At 34.4% G+C, this 12,058-nt stretch overlaps 2 protein-coding genes across 3 annotated transcripts in view; one reads left to right on the top strand and one right to left on the bottom strand.

Moving 5' to 3' along the window:
- LOC137658786 (apoptosis-inducing factor 3-like) overlaps positions 1 to 4,555 on the top strand; it is a 92,155-nt gene extending 87,600 nt beyond the window's left edge. For both annotated transcript variants that reach the window (XM_068393816.1, XM_068393815.1), the window contains exon 11: positions 1,691 to 4,555. In XM_068393816.1, the coding sequence (XP_068249917.1) occupies positions 1,691 to 1,899 (209 nt within the window). In that variant the 3' untranslated portion in view covers positions 1,900 to 4,555. The remainder of the gene's footprint in view (positions 1 to 1,690) is intronic.
- The window catches only part of LOC137658792 (pre-mRNA-splicing factor CWC25 homolog), a 585,361-nt gene that overhangs the window by 285,486 nt on the left and 287,817 nt on the right, over positions 1 to 12,058 (bottom strand). The window lies entirely within an intron of this gene.

Here is a 12,058-nt window from a genome sequence, read left to right as displayed (position 1 = left end):
CTGGTGCAAGGCGAATTCAGTTTCCTCAACCAGTACCTCTGTAACGCAGATAGCTGACTTCCTTTTACACCTAAGGAATGTAAGATCCCTATCAGCTCCTACGATCAAAGGTTACCGAAGCATGTTGGCAGCGGTCTTCCGCCACAGAGGCTTAGATCTTTCCACCAACAAAGATCTACAGGACCTCCTTAAGTCTTTTGAGACCTCAAAGGAGCGTCGGTTAGCCACACCAGGGTGGAACTTAGATGTGGTTTTAAGGTTCCTGATGTCAGCAAGGTTCGAACCGCTTCAATCAGCCTCTTTTAAAGATCTCACTTTGAAGACTCTTTTCCTCGTTTGCTTAGCAACAGCTAAAAGAGTCAGTGAGATACACGCCTTCAGCAGGAACATAGGTTTTACATCTGAAACGGCTACATGTTCCTTACAGCTTGGTTTTTTAGCTAAAAACGAGCTCCCTTCTCGTCCTTGGCCCAAATCGTTCGAGATTCCAAGCCTGTCCAGTTTGGTTGGAAACGAACAAGAGAGAGTACTTTGCCCAGTAAGAGCTCTTAAGTACTATTTAAGACGTACAAAGCCATTACGAGGACAATCAGAAGCTTTATGGTGTTCTATTAAGAAACCCTCTTTACCGATGTCGAAGAACGCAGTTTCTTATTACATCAGGCTTTTGATTAGAGAAGCCCATTCTCATCTGAATGAGGAAGACCACGCTTTGCTGAAGGTAAGGACACATGAAGTTAGAGCTGTCGCTACTTCAGTGGCCTTCAAACAGAACCGTTCTCTGCAGAGTGTAATGGATGCAACCTATTGGAGAAGCAAGTCAGTGTTCGCATCATTTTACCTTAAAGATGTCCAGTCTCTTTACGAGAACTGCTACACCCTGGGACCATTCGTAGCAGCGAGTGCAGTAGTAGGTGAGGGCTCAACCACTACATTCCCATAATCCCATAACCTTTTTTAATCTTTCTCTTGAAATGCTTTTATTGTTGTTTTTGGGTTGTACGGAAGGCTAAGAAGCCTTTCGCATCCTGGTTGATTTGGCGGGTGGTCAAATTCTTTCTTGAGAAGCGCCTAGATTAGAGGTTGTGATGAGGTCCTTTAGTATGGGTTGCAGCCCTTCATACTTCAGCACCTAGGAGTCGCTCAGCATCCTAAGAGGATCGCGAGGCTCAGTAAGGAAGATGTACTTAAAAAGGCAGAGTAATGGTTCAAGTCGACTTCCTTACCAGGTACTTATTTATTTTATGTTTGTTATTTTGAATAACTGCTAAAATGAAATACGGGATACTTAGCTTCTAATGTTAACATGTATGCTGGTCTCCACCCACCCCCCTGGGTGTGAATCAGCTACATGATCATCGGGTAAGATTAATATTGGAAAATGTTATTTTCCTTAGTAAAATAAATTTTTGAATATACTTACCCGATGATCATGAATTTAAGGACCCTCCCTTCCTCCCCATAGAGACCCAGTGGACCGAGGAGAAAATTGGTTCTTGTTGACAAGAAGTACCTGAGTACCTACTCGACAGATGGCGCTGTTGTTGTACACCCCCACCTGTATAGCGATCGCTGGCGTATCCCGACCGTAGGTTTTTTCTGTCGGGCAACAGAGTTGCAGCTACATGATCATCGGGTAAGTATATTCAAAAATTTATTTTACTAAGGAAAATAACATTTTTTTCAACAGGTCATGGAAGGTATGATGAAGTTTTGATATCGGGAAGCCTTGATAATCTGTCCTTCATCGCGTATTACATCAATGATGATCGCGTTGTGGCCTTGGCAAGTTTAGGGAAGGATCCAGCGGCGGCAAAATATGCCGAGTCGCTCAATAAAGGAGAATTCCTAACTAAATCTCAGGTACTAGAGGATGGTGACATTGCCTTGAAACTATAAGAGGTTCTGTGTTGTTGTGCTTGTGTGTCTTGATGGTGTTCGTGCCTTTGTACGTTTTTGTTATCTTAAGTGAGATTAGTTTAAAGAAGAATCACTTATTTTTTGTACATATGACATCACATATTTTTTTAATCAAGGTCTGTGTGGCCTATTTGTACATGGCACAGGGCCACCTATATTTAGCATTACCTGGTGTAAATTTTGCATTGAAGAGAAATTTGATATAATGAAAACCAAATCTAATTTATATTTTTCGGCAAGGATTTTCCTTTGTACTTAATAAACAAAGACTGGCTTATACATTTGACTATTATTTGATCTGATTATGCAGGCAAGCATTCTAGAATTGAAAAGATAGGTTTTTCAAAGATTGTGTGATATTAATTATAAGCATAACAAAGAACTTGGGATTTCTTCAATTTTTTTTTCCTTTGTTATGGGTCATGTGCTACAAACAAGTTTGGTTATGGACTTGTCCCCTCAGAATGTCTCACATTTTGGACCCTATCTTGGTTCTTGTTCGTTTCTAGTTTTGTGAAATGTCCAGAGGTGAGGTAGATGTCAGGTTTTGTGGTGTATGTGTAACTTGGCACTTTGGATTATGCTATATGCTACTGTACACTTTAAGGAAAAAGAATGGCCTTGTAGTTTTTACTGTCTTTAATTCTAAGGTTTTTTTTTAATTTGTGTACGGGATATTGTTCTGGTGCATGCAAACCCTCTATTTTTTTTCTACTGTGTTGGAATCTCATTAATGGTTAAAGACAAAGTGTTTTTTTGTATTCTTTCTTTTTTCAAAAATGATCTTCAATCATGAGGTTATTTTCTACTGATAATTTGAAAGTATGAGCGAATTATGTACAGTGCATCTAATGGCATCACTTTTGTACATCATTTTATGTACTTTACAGTCTTTTATGTTTATTTCATGCTACAGTACAGTATAAAATATCAATATTATCAGTTTTCTAGTGACTTATCTCCGTCGCGATGTTTTTCCTCAGTAACGTACGTAATATCTCTTTGGAACTTTTGACACAATGTGGTCAAGCTTGCTGTTTCTTTTATAGTAATAGGATGCGCGGAAGTCTCCTTCTTTTTATTGTCAATTCGTGCATTTATGAATGCTTTAAGGACAAGATCTTGTTACATATCAATCATACATTCCAGTATCTCTCTTCACATGTGAACGTAAACGAGTAGCTAACAACAGCATAGAAATCATTCGAAATGGAAGCCAAAGAAGTCTTTGAATACTTTGGTATTTGACGATTCCCTTACATTCTTATTTCAGTGTATTTAGTTTTTAATTTTATGTCCTTATTTACAGCCCAAATTTTTTTCAAAATGGGTTAAGGAACTACAGTACTCATTTATAGGGAAAATGGTGGATCTGTAGACTATTTAAAACTAAAAGAAACTATATCTACTATTTTGAAGTTGTTTCATCACATACAATTTAGAGCATCACCTAGAATGTAGAATAATGTTGTCATAAATAATGGGTCCATCTTTTTACTTTTGTATTTCACTTTCTCCAAGTAACTTCAGAAACTTCGTTTTACCTTGTAAAGAACTTGTAGGTAATATTTTTATATAAACACTTCAATGTGGGCACATAGCATTCACCATACGGTTGCATAATTATGAATAAAAAATGCTGCCACAAAAATGAAAATTATCACTTCTTTTATTCTTGTTTGATAACAGGTTTCATTTTGGATTACTGACATTTAAGTGGCATAAAGAAATAATGTAATATGATTTACTGTTGTAAGTACGTCTGAAGATTCGCTACTCAGGTTCAGTGGTCCAGTTAGCCCTCTGTATGACAAATATCTTGAATGCTAATGAAAACTAAGAGAACGTTGTCAATATAGATACTACCATATTAAATTCACTCTATTCTTTTAGCAAAGCTGTTTTACAGTGATTATGATTTAATTCTGGATTTGTTTGTAAATGTCTATTGGTAAGATGACAGTTTTTTTTTAGAACTCCATTGCATTATCTCAGTATTGTTCACCTGTTGTCGGTATAATAGTTAGAGTACTTTCATCCAGGTTTTATTTTTTCTTTAGGGTTAGAATACAGTATTTGAATTTTGTTTAGTTACCTCATGTGAGGAAGGAATGCTTCAGGCCTCTGTAGTATTCTATTTGTTCCTGTGGCTTCATCAGCACCTTGAATCATTTTCAGGCAGAGGCGCAGATCAAATGTGTGTTGTGTATTAGCTCAAGTTTTCAGGAAGTTTGGAACAATTTCAGTTTTACTTGGTTTATGAAAGGGTGAGACATTTCAGGGACTTGTAATGGTACCAGAATCCATTTATGACTTTCGTTAATGAGTTAGAATACTATTTTTCCGGAGGCTCGAGTTTCAAAAGGTCAGAATACTCAAACGTTGGTTTTTGCTATGTGTAGTCCAAAGAATTACAGTATTTTTGTTCATTTATTTACAGTATTGTGTTTTTGGTGCATTTTTAAAGTGTTACAATTTATTTAAAGCTTAGAGTATATAGAAAGGTTTTATTGTTGTTTTAGTAAAGTACCTGGTTAAAGATCTATGCATTTTCTTGTCTTAGGAATCATGTATCTACAACGTAAAATATTTAATTTTGTTCTGTGGAATATTGTTTAATAAAGTGGTAAATGATTTTTTGAATTTGATTTCTACCCTTTCAATGTTTTTCTTATAGAATGATATTTTCATTGCCATGTTCTCGTAAAATTGATATATATATTGAATATTTTATTTGGATTAGTAATACGAATTGTTATTGCAGGAAAGAAAAGAAGAAAAGTAAATATTTAGATTTTAGTGATAAAAAATATAACAATTATGTGAGTATAAAAGCTAGCGAATTCATGCTTTATATTGATGCATAATCATTTTGGCAACTACATCGTATTTCTTTTTTTTTTTTCATTTTTTATAGTTTATATATATGTAAGATCTGTTTTAATGTTTTCACTGTTCTTAAGATATTTTATTTTGATTGTTCATTGCTTCTCTTGTAGTTTATTTATTTCTTTGTTTCCTTTCCTCACTGGACTATTTTCCCCTGTTAGGCTTGTATCATCCTGTTTTTCCAACTGGGGTTGTAGCTTGCCTTGTTATAATAATAATAATAATAATAATAATAATGAAGTAAAATAATGGAAATATAGCTACTGTGTTGTGAATTGTTTTAATTTTGTCGAAATACTTTGGTAGGAAATGAAAGCAAGATCGCTTCAGGAGAAAATGCTGTAGTATTCGCAGACTTTATGCTGACGTCTTTTGCCAAAACACTTTGAGTCTTCTTTATTGCTCTCGTGTCATGAGAATAAAACAAGGCAAGAAGAATACTCTTAAAAAGCTGAAATTTAGTGGCAGAAAGAAGAAAAATAAGGAATTAGTTTTTTTGTTTTTTTCTTTTTGCAAGATTAGACAAAACCATCATTTTAGTATTTTAAAATTGTTGTAGACTGGGCTTACACCTTTCCTAGCGGAACTTTTTTTTTTCTTTTTTTAAATTGCTTGAATCTCAAACTGGTGCATATTCATGAACATATCAGAAGCAAATTAAGACAAAAGAAAAGGGTTCATGAGAAATAAGCCTAGCTTAAGCAGTCTAGTACTAGCTCTTCTAAAAGAAAAATTTCAATAAATTTATACTTGGCTAAGACTCTTAGTACTAGCTCTCCTAAAAGAATGGTCTCAATAAATTTCTACTTAGCCAAGACTCCTAGTACTACAGTAGGTCTTCTAAGGGAATAATTTTAGTAAATTTCTACTTAGCTTAGCTAGTAGCCTACTAGCTCGTCTAAAAGAAAAATTTCAATAAAGTTCTACTTAGCTAAAACTAGTACTAGCTCTTTTAAAAGAAAAAAATTTAATAAACTTCTACTTAGCTAAGACTCGTAGTACTAGTCTATCTACCTATCTATTTATCTATATCTTTCTATCTATCTATCTATCTATATATATATATATATATATATATATATATATATATATATATATATATATATATATATATAATATATATATATACATATATATATATATATATATATATATATATATATATATATATATACATATAACTAGCCCACTGCAAGACAAAGGCCTCAGACATGTCTTTCCACTCGTGTCTGTTTATCGTTTGTCTATGGCAGTCAATACTTACAAATGTTCTAAGTTCGTCTATCCATTGTCTTTATATATATAAAATCATAGTAGGGTCTGAGTATATTTTTTTTAATCTTTTCTCAATAGTAGACTACCATTCTGGTTTGCGTGGAGGTTTCTAAACACAAGTAGAAATCTATTGAAATTTTCCTTTTAGAAGAGTTAGTACTAGGGGTATTAGCTAAGTAGAAGTTTCTTGAAAATTTCAATAAACTTCTACTTAGCTAAGACTTCTAGTACTAACTCTGCTAAAAGAAAGATTGCCATAAATTTCTAATTTTGTTCAGAAACCTCCATTGATGATTTAACGAAAACCAGAATGGTAGTCTACTATTGAGAAAAGATTAAAAAAAATTGTACACAGTGCCATAGACAAACAATAAACAGACACGACTGAGAGATGTCTGAGGCCTTTGTCTTGCAGTGGGCTAGTTATATATATATATATATATATATATATATATATATATATATATATATATATATATATATATATATATATATATATATATATATATATATATAGATAGATAGATAGATAGATAGAGAGGTACAGTGGATAGATATTTGTATGTGGTTTAGAAATGTCAATAAAAGAAACTTAAGGGAATCAAATTATTTACATTATATTAGGCAATACACATTGGTCCTGTTTTGTGTTGGGCTGAAAAGTAGTGATTGATTCAATTTCCTTAGTTTCTTTTACTGGCTTTTTAACAGACATGTTAAACTGTTAGATTACAGTCAGAAGAAATGCACACATGTGAATGTATATGCATATACATTAATGTGTTTATGGATTTAAGACTATTAGTTTAAATCCTATTTGGAAAAGCATAAAGCTACTAACTAAAGTAACCAATTGAAAAGAAAAAATATAAGTTAAAAATAAAATGCTTAAAGAAAATAGATTTTACATATATGGGCCTACTCAACAAGACCAACTCCATTTGGTCTAAGCCAAACCTTAGTACACAAATGTAAGTATGTGTAAGGATATATAGTCTCATGAATGGCAAATTGTGCTAAGTCAAAGAACAGATTGAAAACATTCCTGAAAGAGAGAGAGAGAGAGAGAGAGAGAGAGAGAGAGAGAGAGAGAGAGAGAGAGAGAGAGAGAGAGAGAGAGAGACCATGTGCTAGATGTGGATGGATGCAACAAGACCGAAATAGACCAGTTGGTGTCAGTGCGTGAGTGGATAAATCGGTCTTCGGTCTATACACGTCAATCCATATGTCCCTGGCTTATGATGACAATTGGACAATCGGCCGTTTCAACTAAATATATTTTTCATGTTGATTTGTTGTGGGATGATATCAATTAACGATTACGATTTTAATAAAAAATCAAAACAATTTTTTATCTAGTTTTGGTTTTATAAATATCAGATAGTTAATCATATCAGTGATTAGTATAATATGCAATGTATGGTAGGCGTTGCTCATGATAATACCATGAGCACAAAGACGGTGCCAACGAGATGAATCATTTATATCAGTCACTCATTGGCTCTAATGAGACGTCATATAGACATCGGATAGATAGCTCTGACTTCACTCAACCACAATTCCCTCTTTGACGCAATTTACGGCAACAGAGTGATCTGCGGAGAGCGAAAGTGCCATCTGAACACATAATGGATGATAGCGGTTCTGAGTGGTGGCACAGAACGGCATTATAGTTAAACTTGGTCATACCTGGCGAGTAGTGGTGCACGGTGGCACCTCCCCTTAACACCTGTTGCATCACTACACCCCCCCCCCCCTTCCCACCCCGCAAACTTATGGTGTCAAATTACAAGGCTTATATTATTTTCTGCTGCATCGTGAAGGTAAACAGTGACTGATAGTATTGCGAGAGAGATAAATGGGAGTTCGTTGTCTCGTAGACGTAAAGAAAAACAGTACTGGGCACCTTAAAAATAAAAAGCGACAAAATCTCGCTGACTATTTAACTACTTTTGAGGAGAACTCTGGGCCGGCGTTCCAATAATGCTGGCTGGACGGTGGGGGTGATGCTCTTCAGTAGCGATCAGTTGTATTATAGTATCTCTCGGGTGAACAGCTCGGAAAAACATAACGAATTTAAAACAGAATATAACGCAGTGCGCTGGAGTAATTTTCGTAACTAGCTACAATTAACAAGACCCAAAGTAGAAGTTTTTACAAGAGTGTGGTGTTACGAGAGACGCTGCGAGATCTCTAACTTTTCTCTCAGTGTTGGTCCAAGACTCGAAGATGGCGGACTTGAAAGGGGGAATCATCGCTAAGGCCGTCCAAAAACACGCTGGCAGAGCCAAGGAAAAGGTAAGTGAAGAGACTAAGAGTTAATTAAAGGTTTATTCTTTATAAGAAGCCGTTCGGGAGTTACTGCAGGTTTTCGAGAATTGCCCGAAGGTTACAGCAAGTTTACAGGGTTACTAGAGTTTAAAGGGACACAGAAGAAGAAGAAGAAAGGTTCCTCCCACCAGCCAGAAATATTTTGACAACCAGCTGGCTCTCTCTCTCTCTCTCTCTCTCCTCTCTCTCTCTCTCTCTCTCTCTCTCTCTCTCTCTCTCTCTCTCTCTCTCTCTAGTATATATATATATATATATATATATATATATATATATATATATATATATATATATATATATATATATTTTATATATATATATATATATATATATATATATATATACATATAATATATATATATATATATATATATATATATATATATATATATATATATATATATATATATATTATGTATATATATATATATATATAGAGAGAGAGAGAGAGAGAGAGAGAGAGAGAGAGAGAGAGAGAGAGAGAGAGAGAGAGAGAGAGAGAGAATAATTTAAACGAATGCCTGGTTATCGAAAAAGAATTAATATATTTCAAAATGATATTTTACTGTTTATATTTTACTTATAGATTTTTGTGTCCCATTATACTCAAAATCCCTATTTCGTTTTTCGCCGTGAATAATTGTGCAACTGAAGCGGAGTTTATTTTTTGTAATTCGATTTTTATTAATCTAAATTCCTCGTTGGAATTCTATAGTCATTATTATTCTATAGTGAAGTATTAGCGCACCTTAAACTTTTTCTTATTTAAATTGCATTTTATTTAGTGTTGACTCTTATTTATTATTGGTAGTGTTGGTAAAATAGTGAAAAGATAGTAAACTCTCTCTCTCTCTCTCTCCTCTCTCTCTCTCTCTCTCTCTCTCTCTCTCTCTCTCTCTCTCTCTCTCACACACACACACACACACACATATATAAATATATATATATATATATATATATATATATATATATATATATATATATATATATATATATATATATATTATATATATCACATGGTTATGTCAGTCGATAGTGAACATTATGAGACGTAATTTTATATTTTGTTTTAACCGACTTTTTTATTGAGTAATGGTGATATTTGACCTATAGTGAAACATTATCCCATAGTTTTTTATTCTTTAAAAATCGTATTACTTCATTTTAGAAATTACCCAAGAATATAGGATAATATCTCTTCTAATATTATATGATTAATAAAACAATTTGTTTTAGTGTCAATAATATATCTAGACCTATATGCCTACATCAGTTTCATATATCTAAAAAGTTTCATGTTTGTGTATTATATTGCTAAGTATATTGGCCCTATATTGGTGGGGAATAGTATGTCTGCTATATTAACTTGTAATCAACCTTTTATTATTTAGATAATAAAAGATTATTATTGCTTGTATTTAGCTAGCTGGCTGCTGTATCAACATAGTTATATAGCAACCGGTGATGTACCTTTACGAGGCGTATTTTATAGCTATATATATATATATATATATATATATATATATATATATATATGTATATATATATATATATATATATATATTGCACACTCCAAATTCAAATAATTGTTCTCTAGTCTTTGGTAGTACCATAGCATCTGTACCATGGTCTTGAAGTAGGGTTCTCATGCTTAAGGGTACATTCGGGCACACTTTTCTGTCTTAATTCTCTTCCTCGTGTTATTTCAAGTATTTATAATTTATCATATGAAAAATCTATTTTAGTATAATTACTGTTCTTAAATCACTTTATATTGTTCATTACTTCTCTCGTAGTTTATGATACTACCGTTAGAGAGTTATGCAGTCCCTTGACTGGCCAGACAGTAAGTACTACATTGGACCCTTCTCTCTGGTTACGGTTCATTTTCCCTTTACCTACACATACACCGAAAAGTCTGACCTATTCTTTACACATTCTCCTCTGTCCCCATACACCTGACAACACTGAGATTACCAAACAATTCTTCTTCACCCAAGGGGTTAACTACTGCACTGTCATTGTTCGATGCCCGCTTTCCTTTGGGTAAGGTTAGAAGAGGACTCATTAGCTATGGTGAGCAGCTCTTATAGGAGAAAGATACGCCAAAATCAAACCATTTATTCTAGTCTTTGGGTATTGCCATAGCCTCTATACCATGGTCTTCCACTGTCTTGGGTTAGAATTCTCTTGCTTGAAGGTTAACTCGGGCACACTATTCTATCTTATTTCTCTTCTTGTTTTGTTAAAGTTTTTACAGTTTATATAGGAAATGTTTATTTTAATGTTATTACTGTTCTTAAATATTTTATATTGTTTATTACTTCTCATGTAGCTTATTTATCTCCTTTCCTCACTGGGCTATTTTTCTCTTGTAGCCCCTGGGCTTATAGCATCCTGCTTTTCCAACTAGGGTTGTAGCTTAGGCCAGTAATATATATATATATATATATATATATATATATATATATATATATATATATATATATATATATATATATATATATACGTAGACTACATAGAATACTGTGTACCCAATCACTCCACAAAAAGTACCCTGCAGTCAGGTACTGTTACTTTCTATAGTTTTGTTATTCTGTTAGGCCATCGGAGGTCTGGTGATTGCAACGATTATATATTAGTGTGGTGTCACCCAACTCATGGTAACATACACAAACCAGATACCGGATCCGGCCATAGGAGTGTGTGGTTTTGAATAAAAAGACTCTCTCTCTCTCTCTCTCTCTCTCTCTCTCTCTCTCTCTCTCTCTCTCTCTCTCCTCTCTCTCCTCTCTCTCTCTCTCTTAATCAAACAGCTGTCTCTTTGAACGTATAGGCATATACAGCTGTCTACTTGAGCCACGTACAGTAGTAGCTCAGGGCGTATATAGTACTACGCTATCTCTCTCTCTCTCTCTCTCTCTCTCTCTCTCTCTCTCTCTCTCTCTCTCTCTCTCTCTCTCTCTCTCAGGCGTAAATACATATAACATTCGCTGTGAATTGTACATTTTAAGTATGTATAGTCATGTCTTTGAGCCAGGTAGCTCTTCAGTGAACCATGTAGGCACACATCTGTCTGAACCATGTGGCTATCTTTTTTTTGGTGTATTACTCTCTCTCTCTCTCTCTCTCTCTCTCTCTCTCTCTCTCTCTCTCTCTCTCTCCTCTCTCTCTCTCTCTCTCTCTCTCAGATTTTTAAACAAGGCTCGACGTAACAAAAAAGACTTATTGCCCACATGCTTAGCCTAAAGACATCAGTATTTTTTCTAAGAGGAAACAGATAGTAGAGGTAGCTGTAGTAGTAGGTAGCTGTAGTAGTAGGTAGCTGTCGTAGTAGGTAGTCGACTATGCTGGATTACGGAGGGTATTGTGCAGATAATAGACATTTCATATGTATCTTTCTACGCACATGCGTGCGCACACACTAACTGATCAGATTGTCTTACATTGGACCCTGTCCGATTACGGCTCATTTTTCATTCGCCTACACATACACCGAATAGTCTGGCCTATTCTTTACACATTCTCTTCTTCCCTCATATGCCTGACACCACTAATATAGCCGTGAATTTTCCTTCACATAAGGGTTTAATCAACTACACAGTAAATTTTCAGTGGCCAATTTCCTCTTAGTAAGGGTATTATT

The sequence above is a fragment of the Palaemon carinicauda genome, chromosome 19 (assembly GCF_036898095.1).
Source record: "Palaemon carinicauda isolate YSFRI2023 chromosome 19, ASM3689809v2, whole genome shotgun sequence".
Taxonomy (NCBI): domain Eukaryota; kingdom Metazoa; phylum Arthropoda; class Malacostraca; order Decapoda; family Palaemonidae; genus Palaemon; species Palaemon carinicauda.
Note: the sequence above shows the minus strand (reverse complement) of the source record. Positions and strands in the feature narration are given on the sequence as shown.